Source organism: Acanthaster planci, linkage group LG09 (genome assembly GCF_054643075.1).
Source record: "Acanthaster planci isolate LZ-2023a linkage group LG09, COTS_SCS, whole genome shotgun sequence".
NCBI lineage: Eukaryota > Metazoa > Echinodermata > Asteroidea > Valvatida > Acanthasteridae > Acanthaster > Acanthaster planci.
Genome location: NC_141785.1, coordinates 13609297 through 13635841, shown reverse-complemented (window position 1 = coordinate 13635841; position 26545 = coordinate 13609297). Strand labels below are relative to the sequence as shown.

The 26545-nt window shown below is 40.6% G+C and overlaps 4 protein-coding genes and 1 long non-coding RNA gene across 5 annotated transcripts in view; 2 read left to right on the top strand and 3 right to left on the bottom strand.

Annotated features, from left to right (window-relative positions):
- LOC110986353 (uncharacterized) overlaps positions 1-10506 on the top strand; it is a 73218-nt gene extending 62712 nt beyond the window's left edge. Inside the window, exons 12-13 of the mRNA XM_087140827.1 lie at positions 8525-8688; positions 9395-10506. Coding sequence (XP_086996953.1) covers positions 8525-8688; positions 9395-9530 — 300 coding nt within the window. The 3' untranslated portion in view covers positions 9531-10506. The remainder of the gene's footprint in view (positions 1-8524; positions 8689-9394) is intronic.
- LOC147798162 (uncharacterized) lies at positions 1837-7774 on the bottom strand. The gene is made up of 2 exons (XM_087141600.1): positions 7657-7774; positions 1837-7494 (listed from the first exon to the last, which is right to left on the bottom strand). The coding sequence occupies exon 2, from the start codon at positions 7056-7058 to the stop codon at positions 5028-5030; it is 2031 nt and encodes a 676-aa protein (XP_086997726.1). The 5' UTR covers positions 7059-7494; positions 7657-7774; the 3' UTR covers positions 1837-5027.
- Positions 10507-11255: 749 nt separating the features above from the next.
- Positions 11256-16031, bottom strand: LOC147798161 (uncharacterized). The gene is made up of 2 exons (XM_087140829.1): positions 15918-16031; positions 11256-15755 (listed from the first exon to the last, which is right to left on the bottom strand). The coding sequence occupies exon 2, from the start codon at positions 15318-15320 to the stop codon at positions 13224-13226; it is 2097 nt and encodes a 698-aa protein (XP_086996955.1). The 5' UTR covers positions 15321-15755; positions 15918-16031; the 3' UTR covers positions 11256-13223.
- Positions 15916-18868, top strand: LOC147798160 (uncharacterized). Its single transcript, XR_015426327.1, has 3 exons — positions 15916-16597; positions 16784-16947; positions 17647-18868. It is a non-coding gene; the product is annotated as an uncharacterized LOC147798160 (long non-coding RNA).
- A 124-nt stretch (positions 18869-18992) lies between these two features.
- LOC147798159 (uncharacterized) lies at positions 18993-25225 on the bottom strand. Its single transcript, XM_087140830.1, has 2 exons — positions 24628-25225; positions 18993-24465 (listed from the first exon to the last, which is right to left on the bottom strand). The coding sequence occupies exon 2, from the start codon at positions 24026-24028 to the stop codon at positions 21932-21934; it is 2097 nt and encodes a 698-aa protein (XP_086996956.1). The 5' UTR covers positions 24029-24465; positions 24628-25225; the 3' UTR covers positions 18993-21931.
- Between the last annotated feature and the right edge of the window lie 1320 nt (positions 25226-26545).

Sequence of the window (26545 nt, the reverse complement as noted above, 5' to 3'; positions counted from 1 at the left end):
CAGATACGTCACTTCATCACGACGGTGACGAGTTACCAAGACAGGATGGATAGTTTGAAAGGTTTAAAAACTTCATTTCTCAATACGCTTAACACATTCCCATGTAGATATGTCAAACCGTGTTGGTATGATATTTGTAGTGAAGATGAACAATTTCTCTTCAGATACGTATTAGTATAGTTTGTGGAACGCTGGCAGTTTTTACGTTTATTAGCAATGTTGGCAAGATAAAGGATCCACAGTTCCAGCATTGACCTGATTAACCTGGCAAAGGTTCTAAGCACGTACCCTCCCACTCTTTTGAAATGGAATGTGAAGTTACCTTCGTTTCTTAATTGTTGAAGGCTCACGTCGATAAATGTGAGCAGCCCGTCCTGTGGCCACTGCCAACTCATTACCGTCTGGATTACATGTGATGCAATGTATTGGACTACCACAATCAGTGATTACACATCTCAACTGGTCACTAGTCCCGGGATGGATATTGTAAATGCTGCCCCACCCAGATCCCTGGATGGCCACATACAAGCTACCATCTGCACCTGAACAGATTCCAGTGGGGCATGCATACATGTATTCGCGTTTCTTTGGGAGCTGCATATCCAAAGAGAATACCACATTACCGTTGTAGTCCACTGATACAAGTTTCTTTCTTGTGCGGTTGGTGTAGACAAACTTCTGCTTGCTGGCAATCAGATATTGATCAATCAGCGGAGCAGACAGCATCTTGATAAGGGTCCCATCTACATTGTGCAGGGCTATCTCATCATTGTCTACAAAGCCGACTGCTATCAGATTCTTGTCATCCACTGCCAGGCACGTTGAGGTCCTGTTGGACTCCGCTCTTCCTGGAAGGAACTGCCGGATGAACTGGCCTTCCTCGGTAAACATCATGACAATGGGAGAAATCAGGACAACAAGCTGGTCATTCTTGTTCACAGCCACATGGGTTGGCGGCAAAGTGACATTCTTTCCGATCAGCCGTGGTTTGGAAAAACAAGATTTAGGTGTGCAGGCATTGGTAATCTTGATAAGCTGCCTCCTTTCCACATCCACTGTGACAACGTCGCCGGTGGATAACATTGCAATGCCAAATGCATATCTGAAGTCCGTTCTTGATGACCCAAATGTTTTTATATTGGCTACAATTTTCCACTTTTCCTTTTGAGGGGATCCTGCCTGTCCCTTTATATCATTTTAAATGAAAGTCAGAATCCCAAATCTTTGCGCAGGAGGCTCAAGGCCTGGAGACTGCCCCAAAGGTCTCAGTTTCTGAGCTGGGGTCACTCTTGCAGGACTCTGTTGTGCCGGTCTTCTTGGTTGGTATCTTGTGGGGCTGACTGAAGTTTCAGCCGATAGTGACCTTGGTGGTTCTTCAGGTAAAGATGATCTTGTAGGTCCAAGGGGATCTTGTCCACATGGAAGTTCTGCAGATGTTTGTGAACTTTTAACAGTTGGTGGTCTCGTTGATCGTTTTGGTCCTTCTTCACGAGGCATACCAGCCCGGAGCCTTAGTTCCTCTACGAGACGGCTGAATTGTGGAGGCTTGTCGTGCGGAAGCTGTCTGCCATCTCCTGGAAGTCCTGGTTCATTTTGGTGTCTGCCCGGATTTGCCAGTGACTTCAATCCACAAGGAGTATTTGCCATTACTGCCAGTAGAATGTTGATAACACTTGTTTTGCCTTTCATGTCTCTGGTAAATGCCCCATTCCAAACTTATCACCATCCCCTGCCGGTTCTTCAAGTGAAGAAACCTTGGAGGTGGTACCTGCTTTCAGTTAGCAAAATGTTAGCAATCATCAGCCTGTCTAAAAAAATCCACCAAGAGCACATGTGTAAGTCTGTGCATAGTCTTTCAATGCACATTTATTTATCCACACATTATTCATGCTTTCAAGAGAATTATTAACATTGTAAATGCATGGAAATTGCTGGTGTTTGTGTGCATTGTGTGCATCTGGTAGACATCTGTTACCGCAGATTAAATTTATCAGGGACTCTGAATTACAGTAATATTTGCTCTTTAATTCTCTTGCGTGAGACACCTTCTGATCTACTGAATTTTACATGTCACACATAGAGCACACTAATCCCCCCAAGTTTGCCTAGACTGAGCCTGGATGCTTTATGTATAAGAATTTGAACAGAATCTTATAAGAAATTTGGCAGTGTGTTATGGACATCTCGGTAGAATGTGTTGATACATAGAGCTTGTGCCTCGTAAAACCTTGGCACAATCATTCGCACATGTACATTGTACATTCCAGTACTGGCCCAGTTTGTGTAGAGACATTGTCAAAAACATGTAAAAATAGGAAAGAGATCATAAAAACATCACATCCGTTAGAGAAAATTCTTAACAGTAAAGGTTAATGCAATTATCAACTAGTACTAAGTAGACATACATGTACCTTGTTAGTTATGTAACAAAAGGTAATAATTGAACTTATTAAGATTCAAATAATGCACTCTTTACACCATATTAGGAAGATTTTTGTCTCCAAACTTAAGCTTTGAAGTATTCTGTCATCCCATGAATGGATTGCCTTCTTAGCAAAATATGAATCATCTGTTTTTAACGTTTAATCGAGTAAAAAATGTAAAAGTCTGATAATCTTAATGTGAAAAACACTGCATTTTGATTATAAGGTAGTTATCTGGAATTGAGCCTCTTTCACTTCAGTGACAAGTAACTCATGCCGAGAAAAAGAAATTCAGCAAGAAAACTTGAAAAAGTGTTCTATGGTTCATGTACAGTTTGTTAATGCCACATGTTGGCAAGAAATTCTTCCAGTAAAAGACTAAAATCTCTTTGTAATCCACTTTAATGTAAAACTTCAGAAATCCACCATAACAAACATGAGAAATCCACCGTAACAAACATGAGAAATCCACTGTAACAAACTTCAGAAATCCACTGTAACAAACATGACAAATCCACCATAACAAACTTGAGAAATCCACCGTAACAAACTATGCCTGTCAACCTGGATATTTGTACTTGGCTAATAACAACTTGATTAAATTTGAATGAAATATTGCTCTATGTTGCTTTTTATGAAATTACTGTCAAATATCAACACCATAAATCTTCCACTAAATCTAAAATCTCTGTGTATTCTATTTTACTATAAAAACTGTAAAAGTTCATCATATCATAAAATTTCTTTCATTATCATAACATTCCTACGTTTTCAGTGTCAGCATTTCCATTCTCACTAAGTTTCCATCTATATTTTAAGATCCAGGCAGTATGGGCAATGTGGGTTTAAAACTGTGCTTTGTATACCCCAAAACCCTTGGGGGGTCTTTTTCACTTGAAATTTATGAAGCAAGTCAAATTCCTCAGTGGCTAACGTTTTAGACTAGTTGGTTTCTCTGATCTCTCCCTGATTGAAGCATTCCATAGCTCAATTCAGAAACCCCTTTTTCAGTTGGAAGAAAATTAAAGAATTCCTCATTCCAAATATTAAAAGGTTAAACGTACAACTAAACCAGACACTTTCAAGTAAGTCTCTGACTAAAACAAAAAACATTGGGCATGCTGAACTTTCGTCTCTATCTTAAACAGGAAAATTGATCACAAATTATATTGCATATGTGTAGACTCTGTCAAATCACATAAATGCTTCAAAACTGAAAATAGCAAAAGAGGTAGCAGAGCAAGCAACCATGTGCAATGAACAAATGCGTTCAGACTTCCACAAACCAGAAACAAAGGTACTGTATTACCACTTCACGGGGTTAACATTAATCAATATGTTCATGAAGTTGAGAATAAATTGTAATGTAAGGGATTATGTGCCATAGAATTTAATTTTACTACATCCCTTAAAAATGTACCTTTATATTTCAATTAAACTTAGTTTCAGCTTTTGTTGTGCTGTTTTAAATGTATTTTGATGGCTTTTTGCCTTTTATGCAAATACGAACCTCCATATTCATGAGCAAAATTGAGGCCATTTGAGAGAGAAAAACTCAAAGTTGCATTGAGTTTTGCACAAGAATGTGGTGAAATTTTTTATATTTTGGGGTACAAAATTTCCTTTTCTTGTCAATTCATTTTGTGTAGGCATATGGTAATACAAGCAATCTTTTCTCTGACAGGCTTTTTAATAAGCCAATATTGTAAATTGAAATGTGTCATCCTGATTCACATTACAGTAACAGTGCCCTATAAAGTTCATCACCGTTTTGATGAAGAGATGAATCTGCCGCAAAAACAGAGATTTGGGTAATTAGTGATTTTTGGACATCTGACTTTTAGCATGTCCTTTACTTGATCAGTTAATTTTGAGACACAAAAAAATTTGATTACTTGTTAATGAAGCTAAATAACTAGCACTTAGCAGTGTGTGTGCACAAATTGTTTTGGTGAAATGATGTTCCCGATGAAATTCCTTTCTTCTATATGTAATATATTCTCTCCAAGAGTTGCTTTTTGGCAATATGATATTCTGTGATGTTTTACATTTGGCTGGAATGTGTGCTGTGCACAAACATGTGCTGCATTATGTGTGTGCTCTATAACTTCTGTTTTGGTGGTGTGACATTCATTTTTACTAGAAAAAACACGCCTCCAAGTTCAACAGGGTTTTGTGCAAGCAGAGAAAATGTGTCAGCTTTTCAACCAAACGGCTGTCGCATCAGCTAAAAATCTTTCAGTGATTGATGACAAAGTTTAATGGGAAATCGCAATTTGAAAGATATACCAGCTGGAAATGCACAGCTTTGTAGGGAGGTATGAGACATCAAGAAAAGCCCAGACAATGTTGAATAGTAACAAAGTGTACTTCTCTGTACTTTTCCTTCACATGGATGTCAAACCCAGAAGGCACCAGATTTGGAACTGAGATCTGTGGTGTGGGTGAACAATTTCTGACTGGATCTGTACAAACAAAGCTGTGTTGCCATTAATTGGCCGCATTGACCGCATGAAGCATAGAATGCAGGACCTGCAGTTCCAGCATTTCTGATTAATCTGGTAAGGGTTACAGCGTTCCTCTGGGCTGAAGAGAAATGTGAAGTTACCTGCGTTTCTTGATTGTTGTGGGCTCACGTCGATAGATATGAATGGCCCGTCCTGTAGCAACAGCCAACTCATTACCCTCTGGATTACAAGTGATGCAGTACACTAGACTAGTACAGTCAGCGATTACGCATCTCAAGATAGGCTCGTCAAGAGGAGTAGGATGGGTGTACTTGTAAATTTTGCCTGATCCTGATCCCTGAATGGCAACATACAAGCTGCCATCTGCACCTGAACAGATTCCAGTGGGGCATGCATACATGTATTCGCGTTCCTTTGGGAGCTGCATATCGAAAGAGAACACCAGACTGCCATTGTAGTCCACTGATACAAGTTTCTTTCTTGTGCGGTTGGTGTAGATGAACTGCTGCTTGGTGACAATCAGATATTGACCAATCAGTGGGGCAGACAGCATCTTGATAAAAGTTCCATCTACATTGTGCAGGGCTATCTCATCATTGTCTTCAAAGCCAACTGCTATCAGATTGTTGTCATCCACTGCCAGGCACGTTGGGGCTTTTTCAGACTCTTTTCTCCCTGGAATGAACTTTTGGATGAACTGGCCTTCCTCGGTGAACATCAAGACAATGGGAGAAACCAGGACAACAAGCTGGTCATTCTTGTTCACAGCCACATGGGTCGGCGGCAAAGTGACATTCTTCCCAATCAGTGATTTTGAGTAACGGGATTTAGTTGAGCAAGCATTGGTAATCTTAACAAGCTGCCTCCTTCCCTCATCTGATGTGACAATGTCGCCAGTGGAGAACGTTGCAATGCCAAATGCACATCTGAACTTTGTTTCTGATGACCCAAATTTCTTTATCTTGGTTACAAATTTCCACACTTCTTTTTGAGGCAATTCTTCATGTCCTTTTGTATCGTTTTGAATGAGAGTCAGAGTCCCAAATCTTTGCACAGGAGGCTCAAAGCCTGGAGACTGCCCTATAGGCCTCATCAGTTTCTGAGCTGGAGTCACTCTCGCTGGAATCTGTGGTGCTTGTCTTCTTGGTTGGTATTGTGTGGGGCTGACTGAAGTTCCAGATGACTGTGACCTCGGTGGTTCTTCAGGTGAAGTTGTTCTTGTAGGTCCAAGTAGATCTTGTCCAGGAGGAAATTCTTCACATCTTTGTAAGGTTTCAGCAGTCGGTGATCTTGTTGATTGATGTGATTGATGTGGGGGTTTATCATTCGGAAACTGTCTGCCAGGTCCTGGATGCATGCCCTGACTTGCCAATAACCCCAATCTCTCTGGGAAGTTGCTTACAGCCAACTGCATATCAGGTATTATCTCAGGCTTTTTCCAGGTGCTTATCAGATCCCTGAGACTTTGCAGGAGTGTCTGCCTGAGACTGAGAATCTCGTAATCAGTTGCCTCAGACATTTGTCGGTTCACTTCTTGGAGCTTTTTCTGGGCCAGGGACAATTCTTTGCTGTTGATGGCTTGAGCAATCTCAAAGGGCTTGACCTTGTCCTTATAGATACTCTCAACCCCTTGCTTCAGGCTTCTCTCTGCTTCTCTGATTTCTTTGACCATGTGGTCAGCCTTATTGGAGAGTTTGGTTGTAGTATCCTGAAACAGTTTGTCCAGTTTGTGCTGGACCTGGCCCACCACTTCGATGACAGCGCCGAGTCCTTGCATGTTCTCCTGGATTTGGGCAGTCATTTCCTCTACACCTTGTCTGCATTCAGTGACCGCCCTTCCCAGGCCGATGGGTCCATGTTTGCCGTGGTCCTCGAGTCGACATTTTGCACAGACCAGCTGCTCGCATTTTGGGCAGTACAGACTGAGATTCATGGTTAAATGCTGTCCACATTTTGGGATTCCTTGCCACAGATAATTCTTGCTGTTACTAAACTCCCTCATATGGAGCTGAGGGAGTGTGTAGATTCGATGCGATTTGATTTGTTTCAAACGTTCATGGGCACTTTGACATTCTTGACAAAGGAAGTGCTCGCAATCCATGCATCTTGAAACAGCAGGATTCTGCTCATCACAGGCTTGACACATCTGTGATCTCTGACTTTCCATTGTTGGTGGCACTCACCTTTAATATTTTCTGAGTAGGGTTATTGTAAATCACTCTTCTGCTGAGAGGACTGTTGAAATATTTGTTCCCAGATACTGCTTGCAAAACTGATCAAACCTCTGAGAGGTGTCTCAGACAGTGGAAGCATGCAGATGTAGCCTCTGCTCTGTGAGATTCGTGCAATTCCTTTCAAGTGATAAACTGAGTAATCACGGCAATACATAAGGGGACTGTTTGCATGGCAACCAGATGAAGATTTTAAAGATCAACAGAATTGCTTTTGTGGACTCTACAGCAGACGCTGATGACCACATTAGTATTGCTCTGAGAGAGACTTTTTGCTCGTTTCTGCATGTGGGTAGTTTATATCGCAGCTGAAATCCAGTTGTCATCCTGTCCCCGCAAAGCTGAGCATGAACACTTTCAATAGATGTTGACCTGTGAATGAAAGAAGTGTAAACATCATATAGTACGTGTACATGCAAGTAAATTGTTGGCTAAACGTCTGAACAGAGTCCGAATAGTTTCTCAACATGTACTAAATGAAACCTAGAAATGTTCATCCTGAAGTCCTAGTCTTGAAGTCCCTTCCTTTCATACCTGAATTTCTGTAGAACATGTGCAATTCAAACTAGTAACTATCCAGTCCTTTATCAGGAAATGTTAGCAGTGAAACTGGTACCTGTGGTGAGGTAATGAATTGATGCACTGTGGTTGTAGCTGACGGTATGTCTGTAGTTGCGGATTGAGGTTTATTGAAATATAGGACTACAAAGGGACAGAGGGGGCCATGGCCCTGCTCGTTCCGCTGTATTTCGATGGATCCAGTCTTGTTTGTGTGAGTGAATAGTTTGAACCAGGAAATTGATGGAAAATTCAGCCTTTGTAATAATGTGCTCTGATCATGTGAAAAGTTCAGTTCCTGTGTAGGTGGAGCCTGTTATGAACAAATCCTCTTCAGGGTTAAGTTCGGCCATCGAAAGAGAATTTCAGGTACCTGTGATTGAGCTACATGTGTGTATCAAACACAACTTTGTATTGAAGGATAGGGGAGGTAAAACATGATTGATGTTTGCATTTGACATGAAGACTTTGGTTGTGAACATGAAAATCTTATGGATGACGTAGTGCAGCTGTTGAGCTTAAAACTTTACCAATCACAATCACAAATTTCTACGGTACTTTGCAGAAACAGGTTTAATACGAGCCAGAATTTTAGGAGATGTTTGAATAAGTGTTAATTCTTATTTCGTGACAGGTCTGGCATTTTGTCCATTCACAGGTACATGTACATGTTCTTTGAAAAACAAAACAGCATGTTCTTTCAAATTCTGGCTATTAAATAAGCAGTTCTGACTTAGACAGCATAGTTGGAGCTTGTACTTGTCAAAAGTTAATACTTTCTTTCAGTATTCAGTTGAATGGTGGGGAACATAAACGTAAACTTTGCCAATTCTCTTCATTTTAGGAGTTCAACACTGCTGTCTTGGAGGCTCTGGTGGATACTGTCAACACAGATCAGATCCAAGATGCGCTTCAACTGCTTGAAGCAGACAATTTCACCCACTTTGGTCCCAAACTCTTCTGTGCCATCTGCTCTCTTCTGGAACGGTTACACTACAGCGATTATGTGTGAGTATAGGAAATGGAAAACTTCTAACAGTTCAGATAAAACAGAATGAATAAGGATGAAGATGTGAAAATGGAGTAGGGGCTATATATTTGAAACAGGACTTTGTTACAAAATGTACTGTCCAACTTGCATTCTTAGTTAAGATTCTGATTTTATATTGGCATTCTCAGTCTCTTCTTCATATGCAGAAAAAAATTCATTTGCAGTATTTTAGTCCTGGCAGTGGTCTGATATGATTTGCCATATTTCTGTTCTGTGGACCTTGAGGGTCAATGAGGATCAATGAGAAAGAAGTCAAACGTGCAGTGAATAGAAAAGTCAGATGGAAATCTGTAAATGCAGTGAATAGAAAAGTCAGGTGGAAATCTGTAAATGCTAAAGTCAAGTGGCAAATTTATTGGATGCATTTAAGATTATGACACAAAGATGATTTCTGGGATCCCATGGACTTTTAGATTACTTGACTACAGAGGCTTTGCATAGCTAGCTTGCAGGGCAGTTCTTTGTTCCATTAGGAAACCTCATCTGTGCATAGCATGTGGAACAAATGCACTTGCCTGCAAGATGGCAGCCATGCAAACCCTTCATAACAATGTAACGCAACTGGTGTTTGTTTCATGAGTCTTTTTTTTTGTAACACTTTTCCAGTCAAAACTCACTGGAGGTTTAGCCTTAACTATTTTGTCATTTTTTCTTTTCCTGCAGAACTGAAGACACCATTGATCAGGAGAGCCTGGTAGCAAAGGAGCGAGTGGAAGATGCAGATTTCCTTGCCCTGGATTGGAAACTTGATGGTTGTGTCATCAATCCCTCACTAAAACGCCTCCTGTACATGCTGTGAGCATGGCAATGCAGTATATAGAAGATCTCTCTTAACTGCTTGGCCAATATATCCCATGGTCAATCTTCACAGCCTGGTGAGATTGTTTTCCGCCAGTCCACTAGTTTGTACTCTGTCAGAGGAAATGTTGTGCATCCAGGTTTTTTAGATTTACATGTATGGTGTATGTATGTCTCATGAGGGTTAACAAATCCTTCATCGGTAGTGACTGTGATGGAGGGGTGACTTTATAACAAAAACTGCTCCAGGGTTTATCTTCCGCAGTGGTAAATATGACAGTCAATGCAAGTTGTCCACTTATCCTAACGTAGGAGATTACATTAGGTTAAATGTTGGAGTGTTGATAGTAAGAAAAGCACTTCCCCACTTGGTTCAGTATTAACTTAACATTCTAGACTATTTCAGTATTTGGATAGTATTTTATAATGCAGCTTTGGAAACTGTTAAACCAAAGATATCATCTGTCAGATGCAGCTGCCCTTAAGTGTATACATTTTCTATTCATTTTCCAACCAGTGTCTTTTGAAGAGTTTTTCCAAAACGCTCACTTGGGGCAGTAGTGTTATCATGTTAGCAATGTACTTGTACATTTGTGCACACAAGTCAATTACATGTAGTCTCACTGTCCGTTGGTATCTGAAAGAGACCAGGATGTTCCATGCTCTGTGAAATTTTCCTTTTACAACATCATTCAAAAGAAGTACACCCCATGGAAGTAACATGTACAAGACCTTTGAGGCCTTTTGCAACTAGTGTACTTGTTTTGTAACAAGTGACTATTTATTTGTTGTATGTTCGAAATACCGGAACTAGTTGTATTTTTCAAATGCTCACTAATTTGCAAGCAATTTTATGTAGCACGTGTTGAGTCTTTATACATATTTTGTTTGAATGTCAAATGTAAGAGTTTTGTCGTGGAACAAACGTGCATGTAATTTACTTGTTGACAATGGAGTACCGTATTTTGTAAACATAAATGCACACCATGTTCATTTTAATACATGTATATAATGTAGTTTGTATATATTTTTTTACAGAGCACAGAGAATACTTTGGAATAAAATACCAAACATAAAACATATAAACTACTGTTTACAAATGGGCATGGTTTCCTTTTTCATTTCTCTGAGGCTGTTGTTTGTTTATGTTACATGTATCTGTTGGGTTGTACACACCCTTTGCAGGACGCAATCTTTGTTTGAGTCATATTCCCAGCGGAGAAGGGTATTCCTTCATCAGTCTGGAAACCTTGTCCGTGTATTTGAAAGAAAAAGTTGATGGTGCATACGAACTCACTAATTTGCTGTGAAATTTGTTCACATTATATTTCCAATATTTGTTTTCTAACATTTCTAAGTTTTAAAAAGTTATGACTCAATTATTTCAATATTCTCTGTTATCCGTCGGAAGTCATGGGAGCAGAAAGTAGAAAAAATTTGACATTGCCTTTCCTGAACAATTTAAAAATTTACTTCCGAACAAATGAATTGTTCAAACCAATTCAGTGTATTCTCATCTGTTGCTAGACTTCATATTGACCACATATTTATGTACAGTTTTTCCTTAGACCAACTGTATACAGACGTGAAAAAGTTTGGTTCGCCGCATTTATTCACTTTGTGAAGACGTTCCAGCCAAACCCACTTTCAAATAATTTCTTGACATAATTGTCGATACCACAGTCGGCAATTGCCTCACACAAAAGTCTACTTATGCAAAGACGTATACATTTTCAAAGAGTGAAGTATATTTTTCTCAATTTGCTTTTTACAGATACCTTTCATGTACCATAATAACTGTAACTGCTGAGGTCAGATAACTGCCTATGAATTACTCAGAATTACCAGTTTAGAAACAGAGTTGTTCACCTGGAGCTTCCTTCCTCACGTCAACAATGGACCGTTCGCCAACCAAAACCTATAATGCACGCAGTGAACAGTCTGTTCTCTGTGTCTGCAGCAGTGCTAAATTAGGTGTTTGTCGGGCCCTAATATGCCCTCATGTAATGTAAAAACTAGACAAATCCTTAGTTTTCTACAATTCACTCATTGTCAGCACTACCATTTCACGAAAAAAATACACTGGACAGCAAAAGAAACTTGCCACTTCTGTCAAAGGCCGCACATAAAAATTCACTCCATAGAAATAAACAATTTTTGTACACAGGCATGCTGCAATACCCCTCACTAATCATATGCCCAAGAGCAAGCGATTATCTTTATAACAAAGAAGAAATTGATATGCACAGCATTTTAGTTACTGGATCAAAAGTCACAGAATGTAACAGAATGAGCCTTAAGTTTTACGCAGAGATCAATGTCACAGGACGAAATAAAGAAGTTACAATCATTACTTTTCAATAGTCAGTAAGGACGGCATCCCTCTACAGAAACCATTCATGCACATCATTTTGACAAAACAGGTGTTCACTTTGACACTGGTTGTCCATTCATGGGCCACTTTTGCGTGGTGGAGAGTACTTTTGTATGTGACTTTGATTCGGTAACCAAGTTGCTGTGAATGTCAATTACTTCTTTATTATAAAGATAATCACTTGCTTTTGGGCATGTGATTAGTCAGGGGGTATTGCAGCATGCCTGTGTAAAAAAACGAATTCAGACTACATTAAACTAAACACCCTTGCACAATTCAGGGGGTTAAAACTAATAAAACAATTTTTAATACAGAATACATGCAACTTGTTTAAGGGTCTAATTGCAATGCAAGTTTTATTACTACAGTCTTTGAAAATGCACCTGTCGTTTCAGTTACCCTCCTGTTTCCAATTCTGTTTTGAAGATATTTTGATGCGTTTTTGGTTTTATGTAAACACGAATGCCCATACTCAAGAGAAAAGCTGCGATGATATTCAAGGGCGAAAACCTCAGTGTGGCGTTGATTTGTGCACCAAATTTGCTCCCGTCTTCGACAGGCTGCCATTCAACATTTCCCTTCTTTGCCAAATCGTTGTTGTGTAAGTTTGTGGCAATATGCCAACGAGCCACCCTTTCTCAGAGATGTTTCAATGAGCAACCTATGGGTTCACAAATTTGTACTGTAAAACGTGTGAACTGAAAAGTGTCTGGCCTGATTTACATCACAGTAAGAGCCCGCACAAGTCATCGTCGTTTTTGGTGAAGTGCGAATCTGCCGAAACCAGAGCTTTTAGACAGTTTGTGATTTGTGGATAACTGACCGTTTATGATGCCCTCTACACAAACACAAAAAGTTTGAGAAACATACTCACATGACTCATGCGGAAACGTTTTGTCGAAGTGATGTTCCGGTAAAGGGATATGAAAACGCGATTTGAAAAACAAAGAGACAAACTTGAAGTGCGCTTTTTTCGAAACATATAGCTTTACAAAGTGTGGGCAGATACGTTACTTCATCACGACGGTGACGAGTTACCAAGACAGGATGGATAGTTTGAAAGGTTTAAAAACTTCATTTCTCAATACGCTTAACACATTCCCATGTAGATATGTCAAACCGTGTTGGTATGATATTTGTAGTGAAGATGAACAATTTCTCTTCAGATACGTATTAGTATAGTTTGTGGAACGCTGGCAGTTTTTACGTTTATTAGCAATGTTGGCAAGATAAAGGATCCACAGTTCCAGCATTGACCTGATTAACCTGGCAAAGGTTCTAAGCACGTACCCTCCCACTCTTTTGAAATGGAATGTGAAGTTACCTTCGTTTCTTAATTGTTGAAGGCTCACGTCGATAAATGTGAGCAGCCCGTCCTGTGGCCACTGCCAACTCATTACCGTCTGGATTACATGTGATACAATGTATTGGACTACCACAATCAGTGATTACACATCTCAACTGGTCACTAGTCCCGGGATGGATATTGTAAATGCTGCCCCACCCAGATCCCTGGATGGCCACATACAAGCTGCCATCTGCACCTGAACAGATTCCAGTGGGGCATGCATACATGTATTCGCGTTTCTTTGGGAGCTGCATATCCAGAGAGAATACCACATTACCGTTGTAGTCCACTGATACAAGTTTCTTTCTTGTGCGGTTGGTGTAGACAAACTTCTGCTTGCTGGCAATCAGATATTGATCAATCAGCGGGGCAGACAGCATCTTGATAATGGTCCCATCTACATTGTGCAGGGCTATCTCATCATTGTCTACAAAGCCGACTGCTATCAGATTCTTGTCATCCACTGCCAGGCACGTTGAGGTCCTGTTGGACTCCGCTCTTCCTGGAAGGAACTGCCGGATGAACTGGCCTTCCTCGGTAAACATCATGACAATGGGAGAAATCAGGACAACAAGCTGGTCATTCTTGTTCACAGCCACATGGGTCGGCGGCAAAGTGACATTCTTTCCGATCAGCAGTGGTTTGGAAAAACAAGATTTAGGTGTGCAGGCATTGGTAATCTTGATAAGCTGCCTCCTTTCCACATCCACTGTGACAACGTCGCCGGTGGATAGCATTGCAATGCCAAATGCATATCTGAAGTCCATTCTTGATGACCCAAATGTTTTTATATTGGCTACAATTTTCCACTTTTCCTTTTGAGGGGATCCTGCGGGTCCCTTTATATCATTTTGAATGAGAGTCAGAATCCCAAATCTTTGCGCAGGAGGCTCAAGGCCTGGAGACTGCCCCATAGGCCTCATCAGTTTCTGAGCTGGAGTCACTCTCGCTGGAATCTGTGGTGCCGGTCTTCTTGGTTGGTATCTTGTGGGGCTGACTGAAGTTTCAGCCGATGGTGACCTCGGTGGTTCTTCAGGTAAAGATGATCTTGTAGGTCTAAGGGGATCTTGTCCACGAGGAAGTTCTGCAGATGTTTGTGAAGTTTTAACAGTTGGTGGTCTCGTTGATCGTTGTGGTCCTTCTTCACGAGGCATACCAGCCCGGAGCCTTAGTTCCTCTACGAGACGGCTGGATTGTAGAGGCTTGTCGTGCGGAAGCTGTCTGCCATCTCTTGGAAGTCCTGGTTCATTTTGGTGTCTGCCAAGATTTGCCACTGACTTCAATGTCAAGGAAAAGTTGCTTACAGCCAACTGCATATCAGGTATTGTCTCAGGCTTTTTCCGGGTGCTTATCAGTTCCCTGAGACTTTGCAGGAGTGTCTGCCTGAGATTGAGAATCTCGTAATCAGTTGCCTCAGACATTTGTCGGTTCACTTCTTGGAGCTTTTTCCGGGTCAGGGACAATTCCTTGCTGTTGATGGCTTGAGCACTCTCAAAGGGCTTGACCTTCTCCTTGTAGATACTCTCAACCCCTTGCTTCAGGCTTCTCTCTGCTTCTCTGATTTCTTCGACCATGTGGTCAGCCGTATTGGAGAGTTGGGTGGTAGTATCCTGAAACAGTTTGTCCAGTTTGTGCTGGACCTGGCCCACTTCTTCCATGACAGCGCCGAGTCCTTGCATGTTCTCCTGGATTTGGGCAGTCATTTCCTCTACACTTTGTCTGCATTCAGTGACCGCCCTTCCCAGGCCGATGGGTCCGTGTTTGCCGTGGTCCTCGAGTCGACATTTTGCACAGACTAGCTGCTCGCATTTTGGGCAGTACAGACTGAGATTCATGGTTGGATGCTGTCCACATTTTGGGATTCCTTGCCACAGATGATTCTTGCTGTTACTAGGCTCCCTCATATGGAGCTGAGGGAGTGTGTAGATTCGATGCGATTTGATTTGTTTCAAACGTTCATGGGCACTTTGACATTCTTGACAAAGGAAGTGCTCGCAATCCATGCATCTTGAAACAGCAGGATTCTGCTCATCACATGCTTGACACATCTGTGATCTCTGACTTTCCATTGTTGGTGGCACTCACCTTTAATATTTTCTCTGTAGGTTATTGTAAATCAGTCCTCTGCTAAGATGACTGTTGAAATATTTGTTCCCAGATACTGCTGGCAAAACTGCCCAAAGCTTTGAGAGGTGTCTTAGACAGTGGAAGCATGCATATGTAGTCTCTGCTCTGTGAGATTCGTGCAATTCCTTTCAAGTGATAAACCGAGCAACTACGGCAACACATATGGGGACTGTTTGCATGACAACCATACGAAGATTTGAAAGATCAGCAGAATTGCTTTTGTGGACTCTACAGCAGACGCTGATGACCACATTAGTATTGCTCTGAGAGAGACTTTTTGCTCGTTTCTGCATGTGGGTAGTTTATATCGCAGCTGAAATCCAGTTGTCATCCTGTCCCCGCAAAGCTGAGCATGAACACTTTCAATAGATGTTGACCTGTGAATGAAAGAAGTGTAAACATCATATAGTACGTGTACATGCAGGTAAATTGTTGGCTAAACGTCTGAACAGAGTCCGAATAGTTTCTCAACATGTACTAAATGAAACCTAGAAATGTTCATCCTGAAGTCCTAGTCTTGAAGTCCCTTCCTTTCATACCTGAATTTCTGTAGAACATGTGCAATTCAAACTAGTAACTATCCAGTCCTTTATCAGGAAATGTTAGCAGTGAAACTGGTACCTGTGGTGAGGTAATGAATTGATGCACTGTGGTTGTAGCTGACGGTATGTCTGTAGTTGCGGATTGAGGTTTATTGAAATATAGGACTACAAAGGGACAGAGGGGGCCATGGCCCTGCTCGTTCCGCTGTATTTCGATGGATCCAGTCTTGTTTGTGTGAGTGAATAGTTTGAACCAGGAAATTGATGGAAAATTCAGCCTTTGTAATAATGTGCTCTGATCATGTGAAAAGTTCAGTCCTGTGTAGGTGGAGCCTGTTATGAACAAATCCTTTCAGGGTTAAGTTCGGCCATCGAAAGAGAATTTCAGGTACCTGTGATTGAGCTACATGTGTGTATCAAACACAACTTTGTATTGAAGGATAGGGGAGGTAAAACATGATTGATGTTTGCATTTGACATGAAGACTTTGGTTGTGAACATGAAAATCTTATGGATGACGTAGTGCAGCTGTTGAGCTTAAAACTTTACCAATCACAATCACAAATTTCTACGGTACTTTGCAGAAACAGGTTTAATACGAGCCAGAATTTTAGGAGATGTTTGAATAAGTGTTAATTCTTATTTCGTGACAGGTCTGGCATTTTGTCCATTCACAGGTACATGTACATGTTCTTTGAAAAACAAAACAGCATGTTCTTTCAAATTCTGGCTATTAAATAAGCAGTTCTGACTTAGACAGCATAGTTGGAGCTTGTACTTGTCAAAAGTTAATACTTTCTTTCAGTATTCAGTTGAATGGTGGGGAACATAAACGTAAACTTTGCCAATTCTCTTCATTTTAGGAGTTCAACACTGCTGTCTTGGAGGCTCTGGTGGATACTGTCAACACAGATCAGATCCAAGATGCGCTTCAACTGCTTGAAGCAGACAATTTCACCCACTTTGGTCCCAAACTCTTCTGTGCCATCTGCTCTCTTCTGGAACGGTTACACTACAGCGATTATGTGTGAGTATAGGAAATGGAAAACTTCTAACAGTTCAGATAAAACAGAATGAATAAGGATGAAGATGTGAAAATGGAGTAGGGGCTATATATTTGAAACAGGACTTTGTTACAAAATGTACTGTCCAACTTGCATTCTTAGTTAAGATTCTGATTTTATATTGGCATTCTCAGTCTCTTCTTCATATGCAGAAAAAAATTCATTTGCAGTATTTTAGTCCTGGCAGTGGTCTGATATGATTTGCCATATTTCTGTTCTGTGGACCTTGAGGGTCAATGAGGATCAATGAGAAAGAAGTCAAACGTGCAGTGAATAGAAAAGTCAGATGGAAATCTGTAAATGCAGTGAATAGAAAAGTCAGGTGGAAATCTGTAAATGCTAAAGTCAAGTGGCAAATTTATTGGATGCATTTAAGATTATGACACAAAGATGATTTCTGGGATCCCATGGACTTTTAGATTACTTGACTACAGAGGCTTTGCATAGCTAGCTTGCAGGGCAGTTCTTTGTTCCATTAGGAAACCTCATCTGTGCATAGCATGTGGAACAAATGCACTTGCCTGCAAGATGGCAGCCATGCAAACCCTTCATAACAATGTAACGCAACTGGTGTTTGTTTCATGAGTCTTTTTTTTTGTAACACTTTTCCAGTCAAAACTCACTTAGCCTTAACTATTTTGTCATTTTTTCTTTTCCTGCAGAACTGAAGACACCATTGATCAGGAGAGCCTGGTAGCAAAGGAGCGAGTGGAAGATGCAGATTTCCTTGCCCTGGATTGGAAACTTGATGGTTGTGTCATCAATCCCTCACTAAAACGCCTCCTGTACATGCTGTGAGCATGGCAATGCAGTATATAGAAGATCTCTCTTAACTGCTTGGCCAATATATCCCATGGTCAATCTTCACAGCCTGGTGAGATTGTTTTCTGCCAGTCCACTAGTTTGTACTCTGTCAGAGGAAATGTTGTGCATCCAGGTTTTTTAGATTTACATGTATGGTGTATGTATGTCTCATGAGGGTTAACAAATCCTTCATCGGTAGTGACTGTGATGGAGGGGTGACTTTATAACAAAAACTGCTCCAGGGTTTATCTTCCGCAGTGGTAAATATGACAGTCAATGCAAGTTGTCCACTTATCCTAACGTAGGAGATTACATTAGGTTAAATGTTGGAGTGTTGATAGTAAGAAAAGCACTTCCCCACTTGGTTCAGTATTAACTTAACATTCTAGACTATTTCAGTATTTGGATAGTATTTTATAATGCAGCTTTGGAAACTGTTAAACCAAAGATATCATCTGTCAGATGCAGCTGCCCTTAAGTGTATACATTTTCTATTCATTTTCCAACCAGTGTCTTTTGAAGAGTTTTTCCAAAACGCTCACTTGGGGCAGTAGTGTTATCATGTTAGCAATGTACTTGTACATTTGTGCACACAAGTCAATTACATGTAGTCTCACTGTCCGTTGGTATCTGAAAGAGACCAGGATGTTCCATGCTCTGTGAAATTTTCCTTTTACAACATCATTCAAAAGAAGTACACCCCATGGAAGTAACATGTACAAGACCTTTGAGGCCTTTTGCAACTAGTGTACTTGTTTTGTAACAAGTGACTATTTATTTGTTGTATGTTCGAAATACCGGAACTAGTTGTATTTTTCAAATGCTCACTAATTTGCAAGCAATTTTATGTAGCACGTGTTGAGTCTTTATACATATTTTGTTTGAATGTCAAATGTAAGAGTTTTGTCGTGGAACAAACGTGCATGTAATTTACTTGTTGACAATGGAGTACCGTTATTTTTTAAACATAAATGCACACCATGTTCATTTTAATACATGTATATAATGTAGTTTGTATATATTTTTTTACAGAGCACAGAGAATACTTTGGAATAAACTACCAAACATAAAACATATAAACTACTGTTTACAAATGGGCATGGTTTCCTTTTTCAGTTCTCTGAGGCTGTTGTTTGTTTATGTTACATGTATCTGTTGGGTTGTACACACCCTTTGCAGGACGCAATCTTTGTTTGAGTCATATTCCCAGCGGAGAAGGGTATTCCTTCATCAGTCTGGAAACCTTGTCCGTGTATTTGAAAGAAAAAGTTGATGGTGCATACGAACTCACTAATTTGCTGTGAAATTTGTTCACATTATATTTCCAATATTTATTTTCTAACATTTCTAAGTTTTAAAAAGTTATTACTCAATTATTTCCAAATTCTCTCTTATCCGTCAGAAGTCATGGGAGCAGAAAGTAGAAAAAAATTTGACATTGCCTTTCCTGAACAATTCAAAAATTTACTTCTGAACAAATGAATTGTTCAAACCAATTCAGTGTATTCTCATCTGTTGCTAGACTTCATATTGACCACATATTTATGTACAGTTTTTCCTTAGACCAACTGTATACAGACGTGAAAAAGTTTGGTTCGCCGCATTTATTCACTTTGTGAAGACGTTCCAGCCAAACCCACTTTCAAATAATTTCTTGACATAATTGTCGATACCACAGTCGGCAATTGCCTCACACAAAAGTCTACTTATGCAAAGACGTATACATTTTCAAAAAGTGAAGTATATTTTTCTCAATTTGCTTTTTACAGATACCTTTCATGTACCATAATAACTGTAACTGCTGAGGTCAGATAACTGCCTATTAATTACTCAGAATTACCAGTTTAGAAACAGAGTTGTTCACCTGGAGCTTCCTTCCTCACGTCAACAATGGACCGTTCGCCAACCAAAACCTATAATGCACGCAGTGAACAGTCTGTTCTCTGTGTCTGCAGCAGTGCTAAATTAGGTGTTTGTCGGGCCCTAATATGCCCTCATGTAATGTAAAAACTAGACAAATCCTTAGTTTTCTACAATTCACTCATTGTCAGCACTACCATTTCACGAAAAAAATACACTGGACAGCAAAAGAAACTTGCCACTTCTGTCAAAGGCCGCACATAAAAATTCACTCCATAGAAATAAACAATTTTTGTACACAGGCATGCTGCAATACCCCTCACTAATAAGTTTTACGCAGAGATCAATGTCACAGGACGAAATAAAGAAGTTACAATCATTATTTTTCAATAGTCAGTAAGGACGGCATCCCTCTACAGAAACCATTCATGCACATCATTTTGACAAAACAGGTGTTCACTTTGTCATCATTCATGGGTCATTTTTGCTTGGTGGAGAGTGCTTTTGTATGTGACTTTGATTCGGTAACCAAGTTGCTGTGAATGTCAATTACTTCTTTGTTATAAAGATAATCACTTGCTTTTGGGCATGTGATTAGTCAGGGGGTATTGCAGCATGCCTGTGTACAAAAATTGTTTATTTCTATGGAGTGAATTTTACGTGTGGCCTTTGACAGAAGTGGCAAGTTTCTTTTACTGTCCAGTATATTTGGGAGACACATTTACATGATGCACAATTTAATGCTAGATATGTAAGACCCGGGGATTTAAAACCTTGTCTTTTACAACCCCAATTGAGGTCCCTCTTTCTGGACGTCTCTAAAAAATTCATTTTAAAATAAAGTTTCAAAATTTGTCCCAAATTCCCCATTGTTTAAATATTTATAATACATGTGCCCTGTGCTCCCAAGTTCTCCTCAGTCGGAGAAGTCTGTATTCCCAATTCCTAAGCTCCTTTTTAGTCAAAGAATTTCTAAAGAAATATAAAGGGTAAACATCTCCTAATCGGGCCCTAATGAAAAAATTCCTTGACTAAAGAGAAATCATGCTTGTTTAACTTTCACATCTCTCTTAAAAAGGAACATTGATTTCAAGTTAGAGGTATCTTAAACTTTGTGTGATTGCTTAAAAGTATTCAAACTTCAAATTGAAATGACTTTCAAGACCCTCTTTAAAAGAAACGAGCAAAACCGCGGATCTTGAAAAAAACGAATTCAGACTACATTAAACTAAACACCCTTGCGCAATTCAGAGGGTTAAAACTAAGAAAACAATTTTTAATACAGAATACAAGTAACTTGTTTAAGGGTCTAATTGCAATGCAAGTTTTATTACTACAGTCTTTGAAAATGCACCTGTTGTTTCAGTTACCCTCCTGTTTCCAATTCTGTTTTGAAGATATTTTGATGCCTTTTTGGTTTTATGTAAACACGAATGCCCATACTCAAGAGAAAAGCTGCGATGATATCCAAGGGCGAAAGCCTCAATGTGGCGTTGATTTGTGCACCAAATTTGCTCCCATCTTCGACAGGCTGCTATTCAACATTTCCCTTCTTTGTCAAATCGTTGTTGTGTAAATTTGTGGCAATATGCCAACGAGCCACCCTTTCTCAGAGATGTTTTAATGAGCAACCTAAGGGTTCACAATTTGTACTGTAAAACTGAAAAGTGTCTGGCCTGATTTACATCACAGTAAGAGCCCACACAAGTCATCGTCGTTTTTGGTGAAGTGCGAATCTGCCGAAACCAGAGCTTTTAGACAGTTTGTGATTTGTGGATAACCGACCGTTTATGATGCCCTCTACACAAACACAAAAAGTTTGAGAAACATACTCACATGACTCATGCGGAAACGTTTTGTCGAAGTGATGTTCCGGTAAAGGGATATGAAAACGCGATTTGAAAAACAAAGAGACAAACTTGAAGTGCGCTTTTTTCAAAACATACAGCTTTACAAATGTGTGGGCAGATACGTCACTTCATCACGACGGTGACGAGTTACCAAGACAGGATGGATAGTTTGAAAGGTTTAAAAACTTCATTTCTCAATACGCTTAACACATTCCCATGTAGATATGTCAAACCGTGTTGGTATGATATTTGTAGTGAAGATGAACAATTTCTCTTCAGATACGTATTAGTATAGTTTGTGGAACGCTGGCAGTTTTTACGTTTATTAGCAATGTTGGCAAGATAAAGGATCCACAGTTCCAGCATTGACCTGATTAACCTGGCAAAGGTTCTAAGCACGTACCCTCCCACTCTTTTGAAATGGAATGTGAAGTTACCTTCGTTTCTTAATTGTTGAAGGCTCACGTCGATAAATGTGAGCAGCCCGTCCTGTGGCCACTGCCAACTCATTACCGTCTGGATTACATGTGATGCAATGTATTGGACTACCACAATCAGTGATTACACATCTCAACTGGTCACTAGTCCCGGGATGGATATTGTAAATGCTGCCCCACCCAGATCCCTGGATGGCCACATACAAGCTACCATCTGCACCTGAACAGATTCCAGTGGGGCATGCATACATGTATTCGCGTTTCTTTGGGAGCTGCATATCCAAAGAGAATACCACATTACCGTTGTAGTCCACTGATACAAGTTTCTTTCTTGTGCGGTTGGTGTAGACAAACTTCTGCTTGCTGGCAATCAGATATTGACCAATCAGCGGAGCAGACAGCATCTTGATAAGGGTCCCATCTACATTGTGCAGGGCTATCTCATCATTGTCTACAAAGCCGACTGCTATCAGATTCTTGTCATCCACTGCCAGGCACGTTGAGGTCCTGTTGGACTCCGCTCTTCCTGGAAGGAACTGCCGGATGAACTGGCCTTCCTCGGTAAACATCATGACAATGGGAGAAACCAGGACAACAAGCTGGTCATTCTTGTTCACAGCCACATGGGTCGGCGGCAAAGTGACATTCTTTCCGATCAGCAGTGGTTTGGAAAAACAAGATTTAGGTGTGAAGGCATTGGTAATCTTGATAAGCTGCCTCCTTTCCACATCCACTGTGACAACGTCGCCGGTGGATAACATTGCAATGCCAAATGCATATCTGAAATCCATTCTTGATGACCCAAATGTTTTTATATTGGCTACAATTTTCCACTTTTCCTTTTGAGGGGATCCTGCGGGTCTCTTTATATCATTTTGAATGAGAGTCAGAATCCCAAATCTTTGCGCAGGAGGCTCAAGGCCTGGAGACTGCCCCATAGGCCTCATCAGTTTCTGAGCTGGAGTCACTCTCGCTGGAATCTGTGGTGCCGGTCTTCTTGGTTGGTATCTTGTGGGGCTGACTGAAGTTTCAGCCGATGGTGACCTCGGTGGTTCTTCAGGTAAAGATGATCTTGTAGGTCTAAGGGGATCTTGTCCACGAGGAAGTTCTGCAGATGTTTGTGAAGTTTTAACAGTTGGTGGTCTCGTTGATCGTTGTGGTCCTTCTTCACGAGGCATACCAGCCCGGAGCCTTAGTTCCTCTACGAGACGGCTGGATTGTAGAGGCTTGTCGTGCGGAAGCTGTCTGCCATCTCTTGGAAGTCCTGGTTCATTTTGGTGTCTGCCAAGATTTGCCAGTGACTTCAATGTCAAGGAAAAGTTGCTTACAGCCAACTGCATATCAGGTATTGTCTCAGGCTTTTTCCGGGTGCTTATCAGTTCCCTGAGACTTTGCAGGAGTGTTTGCCTGAGATTGAGAATCTCGTAATCAGTTGCCTCAGACATAAGTCGGTTCACTTCTTGGAGCTTTTTCCGGGTCAGGGACAATTCCTTGCTGTTGATGGCTTGAGCACTCTCAAAGGGCTTGACCTTCTCCTTGTAGATACTCTCAACCCCTTGCTTCAGGCTTCTCTCTGCTTCTCTGATTTCTTCGACCATGTGGTCAGCCGTATTGGAGAGTTGGGTGGTAGTATCCTGAAACAGTTTGTCCAGTTTGTGCTGGACCTGGCCCACTTCTTCCATGACAGCGCCGAGTCCTTGCATGTTCTCCTGGATTTGGGCAGTCATTTCCTCTACACTTTGTCTGCATTCAGTGACCGCCCTTCCCAGGCCGATGGGTCCGTGTTTGCCGTGGTCCTCGAGTCGACATTTTGCACAGACCAGCTGCTCGCATTTTGGGCAGTACAGACTGAGATTCATGGTTGGATGCTGTCCACATTTTGGGATTCCTTGCCACAGATGATTCTTGCTGTTACTAGGCTCCCTCATATGGAGCTGAGGGAGTGTGTAGATTCGATGCGATTTGATTTGTTTCAAACGTTCATGGGCACTTTGACATTCTTGACAAAGGAAGTGCTCGCAATCCATGCATCTTGAAACAGCAGGATTCTGCTCATCACATGCTTGACACATCTGTGATCTCTGACTTTCCATTGTTGGTGGCACTCACCTTTAATATTTTCTCAGTAGGGTTATTGTAAATCAGTCCTCTGCTAAGATGACTGTTGAAATATTTGTTCCCAGATACTGCTGGCAAAACTGCCCAAAGCTTTGAGAGGTGTCTTAGACAGTGGAAGCATGCATATGTAGTCTCTGCTCTGTGAGATTCGTGCAATTCCTTTCAAGTGATAAACCGAGCAACTACGGCAACACATATGGGGACTGTTTGCATGACAACCATACGAAGATTTGAAAGATCAACAGAATTGCTTTTGTGGACTCTACAGCAGACGCTGATGACCAACTATAGTATTGCTCAAAGAGAGACTTTTTGCTCGTTTCTGCATGTGGGTAGTTTATATCGCAGCTGAAATCCAGTTGTCATCCTGTCCCTGCAAAGCTGAGCATGAACACTTTCAATAGATGTTGACCTGTGAATGAAAGAAGTGTAAACATCATATAGTATTTGTACGCGCAGGTGAATTGTTGGCTATATGTGTCAATACAGTCTGAAGAGTTTCTCAACATTTACAAAAGCAAACCTAGAAATGTTCATCTTGACGTCCTAGTCTTGAAGTCCCTTCCTTTCATACCTGAATTTCTGTAGAACATATGCAGTTCAAACGAGTTATTATCCAGTCCTCGGTCAGGAAATGTTAGCTGTGAAACTGGTACCTGTGGTGAGGTAATGAATTGATTCACTGTGGTTGTAGCTGATGGTGTGTCTGTAGTTGCGGATAGAGATTATTGAAATACAGGACTACAAAGGGACAGAGGGGGCCATAGCCCTGCTCGTTCCGCTGTATTTTAATGGATCCAGTCTTGTTTGTGTATGTGAATAGTTTGAACCAGGAAATAAATGGAAAATTCAGCCTCGCAATAATGTGCTTTAATAATGTGAAAAGTTCAGTCCTGTGTAGGTGGAACCTGTTACACTGCACTTTCAAGGTTCTGCCATCGAAAGAAAAGTTTAGTTACCTGTGAGTTAGCTGCATGTGTGTGTAGCAAACACAACCTTGTATTAAAGGATGGGACGTTTAACATTGATATTGATTGATATTTGCATTTGACACAAAGACTGTGGTGGTGAACTTGAGAATCTTCCGGGTAATGTTGTGGAGCTGTTTGCAGAAAACAGGCTTAATACGCGCCAAAAATTCAGGATATGTTTGAATCGTCTTCAATTTTTTTTTATATAAGTTTGGCGTTTTGTCTATTCACAGATACACGTACTTTGTAAAAACAAAACATTTTCCTGCAAGTTTTGGCTATTAAATGAGCAATTGTTACATTTTGCTTTGAAATGAATAAATTGAACTGATTAGGCTATCTGATAGTTGGCAGAGTTCCATAGGCATTGTGCAAACTTGACTTCGAGTTCAGCACAGTTAGAGCTTGTACTTGTCAAAAATGTATTCCTTCCTTCGGTATTCTTTTGAATGATGGGGATCATATACATAAACTTTGAGATTTCTCTTCATTTTAGGAGTTTAACACTGCTGTCTTTGAGGCTGTGGTGGATGTGAACACAGATCAGATTCAAGATGCCCTTCAACTGGTTGAGGCAGACAGTTTCACCCACTTTGGTCCAAAAACTCTTGTGCCATTTGCTCTCTTCTGGAACGGTCACACTACAGCGATTATGTGTGAACATGGGAAATAGAAAGCTCCGACAATTCAAACGGAACAAAATGAATTAATTTGAAGTGACAAAAATAAAGTAACTATATGTTTGGAACAGGATTTTTGTAGACAGTACTGTCGGAATTGCATTCTTTGTAAAGTTTCAGATAGAATCTCAATTTCATATTGTTACACACTAAAAATCATTTGCAGCATTTTAGTCCTAGCAGTAACCTGATATCATTGGCTTTATTTCTGTTCTATGAAGTTTGAGGGTCGATGAGGATCAATGAAAAAAGAAGTTCAAACGCTCTCAACTGTAAAGTCAGTTGGCAACTTTACCAGGATGCATTAAAGATTGATACGTTATTACTTCACTGTTAATTGATTCCATGGAAAGTCAAATACTGGATGATGTTTGCTCGTCCTAAGGTGGACATTCGATTACCTGACTATAACACTGTAGCTTCACTTCCAAAGCAACTGGCATTAGTTTCATGTGTCATTCATTAATGTCACAAGATTGTTCCAGCCAGAGCTCTGTACTGCAGGTTTTAAAAGCCTTCATGGTTTTCCTTTCTCATGCAGAACTGAAGACACAATTGACCAAGAGAGCCTGGTGGTAAAGGAGCAAGTCGAGGATATGGATTTTCTTGCCCTGGATTGGAAACTTGATGGTTGGGTCATCAATCCCTCACTAAAACGCCTCCTGTACATGCTGTGAGCATAGCAATGCATTCGATAGATCTCTCCTAACTGCTTGGTCATGATTGCTGTTAGAGGACACGTTGCCAGTCCGGGTTCTTATTTTTACGTATGCCTCATTAGAATGAATCCTGCATTGGTGGTGAGTATGATGAAGGGGAGACTTTGTAAGAAAAAAAATCG